Genomic DNA, 10,552 nt, shown 5'->3' with positions numbered 1-10,552 from the left:
AGTCAAATTCTGAAGATTCGAGCTGCCCCAAAAGAAGAATGAAGTAAAAAACTATTAATTTTGGGGAGGAAGGTACGAAGGAGGTGGAAGAGGAGATTTCAGACTCCTCTAGGTCAGAGTTAGGAGATGGAAAGGAGAATAAGGAGGTGTCACATTTCTTAGCGATAATTGAGCCCAAGTGTGTGGACCTAAAAAAAGATAAAATTCCTCAATATGGTGGATAGGATACCATCCCCCACTACATTCTCCTCCCCTATTAAGGCAGTTTCCATAAATGCTACTAACCCCCTGGTTGTGTAGGATACTACTCAGGCTAGTACGGAAGGCCATCTGGGTGAGTCACAAAAGGCTAGTAATGAGGTGTGGGAGGGAATCTAGCTATTGGAGGAGAGAATGTGACTGTTAACCAAGTTCATGGTTAAAGTCACTCATGCGGCTGCTACCACTCTATGCCTGCTGAAAGATGTTGATGGGGACCCTTCTAAGGAGGACTCTAAGATGCTTTTTGACTTCCTGGAAAAAGACTAGGCGAACGTCCTCCAGGGGAGGAAAGAGGCTAAGAAATCTTAAGGGCTCTCTCTCTTTTCTTTTCACGCTGCTAATCTACTGGTTTACAGTCTTTTTCAGTTGCAAGTCTATCACACCTTTGTTTTTTTCCTTTAGTGACTTAATTTTGTTAATAGGCATTTTGTTTAAAGCTTGTAGATACTTTTTTAATTATGGTTCAGACTTTTGTTTTTGTTTTAAAAAGCATTAGGGGTTAGTTATGTTTTGTTGGTATTCCTCTGGTAGTTGACTAGATTGTTTGCAATGGGCCAGCCCCCTAATTTTGGCTGCTTTTAATTCAAAAACAAATATAATTAAAAGGTCTGATGCAGGAGCATCTTGCATCCAAAATAAAGGGGAGACATGTTGAATGTAAAATTTCAAAAAATAAAAAATAAAAAATAAAAAATAAAAAAAAAATTCTGGAGGAGAGAGAAAGTGACGAAAATTAGAGGAGAAATAATTAAAAATAGAAAATAGGAGAAAAGGGAAAAGAGAAATTTCTATTTTCGAGGTGCATGGGTGGCTTAAATAGGAAAATAGTTGTCATACCATTAATCGAGGTGTATAGGTGGAAATTCTAGAAGGTTTTGGATAAATCATGTATTTAGTATTTGTTGGGTGCTTAGTTGTATTTGGGTGGGAATTTAATATTGATTTAAAGATAGTTGTATTTACCTTTTATCCCACATTGGTTGTGTTTGTAATGTCTTGGGGTAGAAGTGCCTATTTAAGCAAGGCTTATTATCATCTGTAATCAAGCACAAGGAGTAGAAGCTTGAGAAGGAGTAGCTTGAGGAGTGGAAGCTCAAGGAGAAGTTTGAAAAATAGAAGCTCTTCAAGTGTAAGCTCTTGTAGTGAATTTTCAAGTATTAATGGATGCTTTATGAAGAATTTTTGTCATCTCTATCTTCATATTGTTTCATTCTTGATTGTGAGTGGGTAGAGTGGTGTGGCCCTCTATCAAGTGGTATCAGAGCGTACCTTCATCAAGGTCACAAGTAGCTATTTAATTATTTAAGACTCTCTCTCTCTCTCTCTCTCTCTCTCTCTCTCTCTCTCTCTCTCTCTCTCTCTCTCTCTCTCTCTATATATATATATATATATATATATATATATATATAAGCTCTAAAAATTATTTTGCCCAATTTATTTTATTTTCTAAATTAAATAGTTATCATTTGAGAGTGTTTTATTAATATATTTTTTTCAATATTTGTGCCATAGATATTTTTTTATTAAATATATTAAGTTCCTATGATCTCTATAATTGTAACATAGCTATTTGGTTTTAAAATTTAAAATAAAGTCATTAATTTGAGATTGTGTCGTGTGATCTAGCATCAAAGTTTAAAAAGTTAATAAAGAAAGATTTTCATCAATATTTTTTTATCATGGTGTTTAACTAGAATAATTATTACATATTTTAATGGAGGGAGGAAGAGAGGAAGGGAGAGTTTCATTACATATCATCTTGGAGAATTGATTGTTATTCATACTTTTTCTATCTCTATAAGAATTATTCCATTTGACTTAAAATAAAATTTTAAATATTCATCTATTTGCTTGTGCCCTTGTAGATCCTCTAGTGGCTTTGAGCTACAAAAATGTTTGAAATATCTTATGTTTTGATAAAAGTGTTTGATTCGAAAATTTTCCATTTACAGATAACACATACTAACTTGCATTAACACTTGGATATTAGATTAATGGACTATTTATTTTATGAGTAAGATGCAAATTTTATCTTGTTCTTGTAGCCTCTTTGTTATATTATGTAACTCTATTGAGAACATATAATATGTTCTTGATTTAAGGGATTGGAAATAGTTTGTTCATTATTTCTATCTTCATCCTTAGATTCCCTTAATTTATTTGTTCAAAGGAGTTTATTGTATAATATTGATGGACAAAGGTAGAATAACATCTTAATTTAGATTTTGATAAAGTAGGTTTCAATTTTGCAATCATAAGTTCATTACATCGATTGCAAATATGTCTATGGATAGGTAAAACACTATAATCACATGGATTGCATATATATTGAATGTTTGCATAAATTACAGTGATGGTGTATAACTTGAGAGAATCTATTAGAATATATACAATGCTATAAAAAAAAAAGTGACAATAGAAAAAGATTCTTATTAAGAAATCTCTAAATATAAAATTAAAAAATTACAACACCACATAATATTATACAAATTTTTAACATATAATTTAGTAATATATTCTTCCAAATTAATTTTACCATTACAATTATAAATTTTTTTTGAAGGCTATTTATAATAAGGGACAAGTAATAACTAATAAGATGAATCTAACTTCTCATAATTCAACCGATAGGCTATTTGTGGGAACTTTATTTCCGAAAATTAAATTTTTGATTGAAAAGTTGTTAGTTGACCAGAAAAGTTGTCAAGAAGGAAAATTGTAAATCATTCTTGTTAATTATTCATTGGCTAGTTTTTATCTCACTCCACTTTTAACTCTTGTTTTGATATTTATTACTTGTTATCTCCACTTTTAACTATTGTTCTTCCTTTTCTATTTATTTAAAAAAATAATTACTTGCGATCTTCACATTTTCTCATGTTGTGATCTCTATTATTTCATTTTTTATTTTTTTAAATTGATTTAGATTTTAGTTTTTAAATTATTTTAATTTTTTTTTATTTTAGTAAATATTATGTTATTTAAATTGAAAATTATTTATAATCTAATTTGTTTACATAACATTATATTTTTTTAAATAATTTTATTATTGAAACTTTTCAGCTTATAGCACAAAAGATGCAACTCTTAATATTACACTATTTATAGCATGTATAATAAACCAAACATTTCCCACATAAATATATAATAATTATTATTGAATTGATTTAAAATGCACAATGCGAGAAAGAAAATCATTTCAATAATTTATTTAATTTAAGATATATTGAAAAGTTGAAAGCTAATGTTCAGTAGAAATACGAAAGTTGTGAATTATTTATAAAAGCAAGTCAACGTAGAAACCGAGTGGAATTGATATAAAATAGGGTATGCAAGAAGACTAAAACGTGCAGCTTCCCTAAACAATTTAGTATGCCAAAATACTACACAAAACTAGTGCGGCGTCATTTATTGTGGAATTTAATTAAATAAATGTCCGCGACACAATGAGATTCGATTTCTGATCAATATTACACTTGTATGCAGACACTAGCATTCTTCCAGATTTTCCCAGCTCTGCACACGAATCCTTTGTCCGGAGCGCAGTGGCGATCTCCTTTGCAAACGCACAGCCCATCCAAAGCACATCCATCTGGCCATCTCTGTACCCTTTTACCCATCCCCAGCACTCCATCCGACCACTTGCTAGAGAAATACCCTTCTGGGTCCAGCTGTTTTTTAACTTCCAGAAATTTACCCAGATTCACTGTTCGTTTAGCAGCTCCATCGAAAGTATATTCTCGATTCTTCCCCCAGTGCGGGATGCCTCCGTATTTCTGCAAAAGCATCTGTTCAATCTCATCAATCACATGCCCGTTCCATCGCGGCGTTCTCGGCTCTCTGTAGCGAAAGTACATAAACTCAATCACAACGCTGTCTTCCTTATGGGACAAATAGTCGCCGGACTTCTTAAAATAGCGAAATTCCACTCCCAGATACGAACCAAAGGTGCATAACGCACTTGGATTCATATCGCGAAGCTGCTTGATGTCCCTAATGGCTTCCCTTACTCTCGAAAGAGGGATTGCAATGGAAGTATGATGATAGAAGCCGCCCTTCACTTCCGTGTCCCAATTGCAAATAGTGTCGTTGCTTTTTAATTCTTTTCCCTTCCACGGACATACATTATTTTTCCCATCGCGGGGATCGATCTCGCAACCGGAGGATGTCTGCATAAGGTGATTATACCCCACCACAGGGAACCCTCTGAAAGTTTCCCCATCGTTCAGATATCCATTCCCTGTCTTAACGCCTTGCTCCACCTGCGTCTTCACTGCTTTGCACAGATTACTCGCATTTTCCTTCGCATTGTTCAATTCCTCTGCGAAAAATTCCATTAGAGGAAAAATTCAAAACCCAGAAAAATGTAAGAAACAAGAATTCATGAAGAGAGCTTACCCATTGCCCTGTTTTCCACAACGCTTTTCACCGTCGCCGGCTGAAAGCCAACCGGGGCCACTGTCCCATTTCCAGGGACGTCAGGGGGGACTCTATCCTGCCTGGTGTAGACCACTTTATAGAATGATGGGTACCAATTCACTAACCCAAACTCGTGCGATTTAGCAAACTCTACAAACGAATTTGCCAGATCCGAGTCTTTTTTGAGCTTCAGGGTTACCGAGCGCTTGAACATCTTCTCCACAGCAAGCGTCACCTGAGAAATGGCTCCCAACACTCCCAGTGAAACCCTGGCGGCTTTGATCTTCTCCTCTTTCTCTGTCAAATGAATGATCTTTGCGTAGCCCTCTTCTGCCGGCGCAGGAGCCACAATGCTGATGCCGACCACATATTCATGGATTCCGCCGCCTTTTCCCGACAAACTGCTGCCATGAGCCGCCGTGCAAATGATCCCGGCCATGGATAAGCCATCCCAGTCGGTCACATGAGGCAGCGCAAACCCCTTTTTTGCGAGTGCATCCACAACTTTTCGCACGCTCACCCCGGCATCGACAGTAACCGTCATCGATTTGGCGTGGACCTTGATTCGAGAATTGTAGTCCCTCGTGCTGATAACAACGCCATTGTTTCCACCGGGGCATGCGAAACGGTTCAGCGAGTGCGCACTCCCGGTTATTACTTTTACTTTTTTCTTTTTCTTGACAGCATATGCAACTGCGTCCATAAGTTCGGACTCTGTCTTGGGGAAAAATGCCTTGGCGGCCTTGCAGGGCACTTGGTCCTCCCATTCACCGCGGTAATTTGTGAGATTGCAGCTCTGTGTGTTAGCAGAACATTGGACTTTGGGTGGACTACAGGCAGCTGAACAGGATGTACTTTGCAGAGCAGTTAACATAAGAGCGCACTGCAAAGTTAGAATCCATGATTTTCTTCTCCACTTCTGTGATTCTGCCATTAACAATGTAAAACTTCCGGCTATGCAGACATAATTGTGATTTGTAACCCGTTCGCAATCCGTCCAATTTTAATATTGATAATGCCACAATCTTCAACTCGAAATCGTACTAGTAATGCTGATTCAGCATAAACATGTTCCTCTATTTTCAATTCGACTTCAGCCAGGGACCAGTATAAACAAAAAAATTCGTGTTTTGATTTGTTTGTCTTTTAAAGTGAGAATATTAAACAATTTAGAAAGGAGAAAGCCTTCTTTCAATGATGTCGACTTTACACCTAATTCTCATTATTTCTTTTCTCACTTTCTCAATATGTTTAAATGCATTTCACCTTCTACTTTGATAGTATTGTGGCAATTTATTATTTATATTTTTAGCTTTCTTTATTATTTTAGCTTTATTTATTATTTTAACTTACTATTTCTTTTGGCAGATTTCTTAGTAATCATTCTCACCTTTTATTTTGTCATATGTATATTATGATGCAAGCTAGAATTTTATTTGTAGGGAAAAAAACCACTTTGACAACTTTGGTCAAAGGGTAAAGATTATTTTGATATAAAGTTAACTATATGTTGTTTAATGCAAAATCTAAATAAGAAAAAAATATTTATCATTACAACGACATATACACTCCCCTTTAACTTTTAAAAAGGTCTATTAGTGAACTCAATCAATAGTAGACTAAAAAAAACTGAAATTTGTCAATAAGAGAAGTATATAGATCTAGATTAGATTTGTCCATGAGACTTTCTAGAAGGGAACCCTTGTATCTTTTCTTTAAAGAAATTGCAGCAAAAGATTTAGAGGTATATTATTGTCTTTATTGTCATTATATAGAGAATATGTTGTATCATTGTTATTTAAAGATATTTGAGTTAAAGTTGTTGTTGTTGTAATGGTAGTGAACTACGAGTTGTCTTTAATTATAAAATAGATTCTATTTTATAATGGCTTATTGATGTAGAAAAATATTGTAATGATAAAAGTATAATAATAAAATATAGAAAATGTTAAAATGTCTAAACACTAAATTCTCCACAATTACTAAAGATTTCCAAATTGAAACATAATCACAACTTTTATACAAATTTGGTCTTAATAATCCAAGTGAATTTCATTAATTAAACTTTAGATTAGCAATTTGATTTTATCCATTAACCTTGACAACCTAAAGTCTTTTTTTCTACAAAGGGAACATCTGAGGAACATTTTCTTGATACCATAAATTATAATTTATTGATATGTTGTATAAAGCTAATAAAAATTTATGAAATTGTTCAACTTATATACTGACTTAAAGCTTAGCATAGGCCAAGAGATTCCTTTCGTTAAATTGGATCTCATTAATCACATTCCTTGGTAGTCATGACACTAGGCTAATTATTTCATTCAAGAAACAAGGTTTCATTAGAGTGAATGCCCAAGAGTTGGTGTTTAGGAAGATGCACATTTAAAGAATACAATGGTTTGATGGAGTGGGGATTATGTGTGTTAATGGTATGTTGGGGGTAGAGTTTTAGGGTCACCTCCAATATCAACCAAGAATTAAGATTAAGTGATCAATAATATTAGTAGGGAAATAGAGATTAAAAATAACATATGATAACATAAGGAAGTTCAAAATTATATCTAAGACTAGAAAATGACTCATCCACAATTCATACTCAAAATAGAAAATGTTGTATCTACTTCTAAATAGTTTTTTTTTTTTTTAAATCATAATGAAAAACACCTATTAAATGCATGTATAATTCATCATTCCTTCTCATATTATCAAAAATTAAACATGTTAAATTTATTTTAATGTAAAAAATATAATCATTATCTAGATTAAACCATTATATTCAAACAAAATAAATAAGATAAATCTAGTATCATATTAATATTAGAAATTCTTATAGGCAAGATTGTAAAACACAAGGTAATTTGTGGGTTTCTTATGTAAGAGGTCTTAGATTCAAATCTATTCAAACTTAATACATAATAATAATTAATTTCAATAAATAATAATAATGAATCTAAATTCTTACCCATTATCTATATAAAAACAAACTCTTATAAAAGACTAAAAATTCAAATAATCAAATGACCACTTTAATTTCATGTTAAGTTATCACTATGTCAAATATTAGGATACACTTTAGAGCTTTGATTGGTGTTAGCTATGAATCTTTGATTCTTCCCACTATTTGTAAAGATTTCCTCTAATGAAATGTAATCTCCCAAATACATTGGAGGTACAAGATAGATCAGGAATGGTTACATCTTATTAGTACTTGTTGATAGGCTTAGTACTGTTGTGATACTTTTTGCATGTCATGTGTTAGCTTGTGATTAAATTTTTTCCTTTCAAGTAGTTCAAATTTATCATTTTTAAGTATAATTATAATGTCAATACATTGTTCATAGTTAGATGCAAGAGTTTTAACTTAATAATTTCTATAAATACTTTTCTATGATTTGATTGGATGAATCATTTAAAATCTTATATGGGTTGGATTTCATGAGATGATAGTTTTTAATAGTTATATTTCTCATAATATGATTTATATCATTTTAACTTAGATTGTAAAACATGATACTTTGATAATTTTTAAAGATTTTTAACATTGTATTTTTAATATTATAATTTAAAAATTAATTTTTTTAATTCAATTAAAATTATTGTATATACTTATATTACACAATATTTTAAGAAATAACATTAAAAAATTATTATTATTAAAAAAATTATTAATTTAAATATTTCCTATATTTTAATAAATTTATTAAATAAAAACTAAATTTCTACTAAAATTAGTGTAAAGTACTAAGCCATTATACATGGAACTTCTTTTTGTTAAAGTTATCAAATGTGAGCGATTAGAAGACAATAGAAAATGCACTAACATGAGAGGTAATGCGGAGAATATAGGTATGATAGAGGAAATTCATGCCAAAGTTAGTTCAACTCATAACCAAAAGATGGCATGCTCCTATGTAGGGGAGCATAAAATATAGAAATTCTTTTGGAGATGAATAACCACTACATCGCCATTATGAAGGCAATGGGGCAGTTGAAATATAGATGTCAGCTAGCATCTCAAATATGGAGGCAATGCATGGGTTATATAATTTTGAGTGGGAAGAAATTTTGTTTGAGAATGACATTATGAAGGTCCTAACAACTTATAACTATGGTTTGTCTTTTTTATTGTTAGGTAGGAGAGATGGGTTATAGTTGGACAAGGTTCAACTGTTGATAAGAGAAGAGGAGGAGCCATGTCACTATTTGGTTAATTAAATTATATAATCTACAAGCACTTGGACCTTATGGTGTAATAGGTACATCGCAATTTTTTTTTAAAATTTTTAAATTAGATGAAGTGTTGTATAATTCATATGAAACATGAAATTTTTTTTTGATCTATAAATTGACGATGTGTCTTTAATTCTATACACAATCAAACTAACTACCATCAACATTTGAGAGGTACTTGTATAGAAAGTGATTTAAAATTACGCACTTCAATGTCTTTTTGGATGATTTTATTAAACATAGCATTTAGAATGGAATTGAAATTCTATTAGTATACATTTTTATTTAATTTCTTGCTAAGAGACTAGCACTAGATCCTAGCAAATATTCAACCCTCAATGAAATAGTTGCACTCAAAATGTTGTCAAGATCTATATTTTCTTTTATCTTTTATTTCTTTTATAAAAATAAAAAAGTACATGATCAACTAGTGAGGATTATAAATTCCTACTTATAAAATTCTCTTATATATGTGTCTTGTTTTCTAAACTACTTGTATCTAAAAATCAACTTTGACTCCTTAAAAAAGCTCTGTATCATATTTTGTATAATACAAGACCTAATCATGAACTGTAAAAGAAAGAGTAATGTGCATAGAAACAAGCTCACAATAAATGTATAGATTTTTTCAAAAAGTGAGAAGTTAGAAAAATACACATACTCAAATATTCTTCCAGAGAAACTGACTTTTGAACATCCCTTGAAAGAAAAATCCATATAATCTTTTTATATTTAGATATTATCATCTAAGAAATTGCAAGACACATAACACCTACAAGATCTACATTTTCTTCTTTCTTTTCACACTCTTTTAGTGAAAGCATTAAAAGTGCATGATTAACTACAAAAAATAGTAAGGACTATAAATTTTTGCAAATGTACTTCTCTTAAAAGTTGGAGTTATATGTGTCTTGATTTCTTTATGCCTTATAGGGAGACATCAACTTTGACTCATTAAAGAGCTCCATATCAGATTTTGTATGATATAAAACCCAAGGATGGTCTAGGATATGTGCAAAATAATGAGGATCCAAAAAGTAGTGATGTGAAAAAAAAAACTTTTGGATTGGCCAAAAGTGCTTCAAAATTTTCTTTGACTTTTTCCCTCGAAGCCTATTACTATATCTAAGTTTAACTATCCTAACTCCATTTGATACCCTATGTATGAAGCATCTAATTTCAAATTGAATACCCAATATTTTGGGTACTCGATTTTAAGTCTAATACTTGATATATCGTGTATCTGATTGTTCTCGAGAAGATTTAAAAAATAAAGCATATATTCAATACATAATATAGCCTATATTATATTTTATATGTTATGCATGTTTAATAGCATATGTTGTATGTTATATGTTTAGTAACATATGTTTTATATTGTATTATAAAACAATAGGTCATATTATAATAAATTATGTTATAATATAATATTTTCAATATTATAAATAATTTATAATAGAATATAACATATTAAATAATATAATATAACATATGTTACTGTTGGATACAATTGTTAATTATGTATTGTCTTTGATGTTACACAAATGTCATATCAGTCATCAGATAGAGTCTATCGAGCTCAGATGATCAACAAAGCAATTTACAGTATTAACCGAGCTCCCAAGGTTAACAAAGA

The 10,552-nt window shown here is 31.5% G+C and overlaps 1 protein-coding gene across 1 annotated transcript; it reads right to left on the bottom strand.

Moving 5' to 3' along the window:
• Positions 1 to 3,508: 3,508 nt before the first annotated feature.
• LOC149546869 (L-gulonolactone oxidase 3-like) lies at positions 3,509 to 5,789 on the bottom strand. Its single transcript, XM_089791399.1, has 2 exons — positions 4,660 to 5,789; positions 3,509 to 4,582 (listed from the first exon to the last, which is right to left on the bottom strand). The coding sequence occupies exons 1-2, from the start codon at positions 5,612 to 5,614 to the stop codon at positions 3,732 to 3,734; spliced, it is 1,806 nt and encodes a 601-aa protein (XP_089647525.1). The 5' UTR covers positions 5,615 to 5,789; the 3' UTR covers positions 3,509 to 3,731.
• Positions 5,790 to 10,552: the final 4,763 nt, after the last annotated feature.

The sequence above is a fragment of the Cupressus sempervirens genome, chromosome 7 (assembly GCF_028749045.1).
Source record: "Cupressus sempervirens isolate cs-2001-9-10 chromosome 7, ASM2874904v1, whole genome shotgun sequence".
NCBI lineage: Eukaryota > Viridiplantae > Streptophyta > Pinopsida > Cupressales > Cupressaceae > Cupressus > Cupressus sempervirens.
The sequence above is the reverse complement of the archived record's forward strand: the minus strand, read 5'-3'. Positions and strand labels throughout refer to the sequence as shown.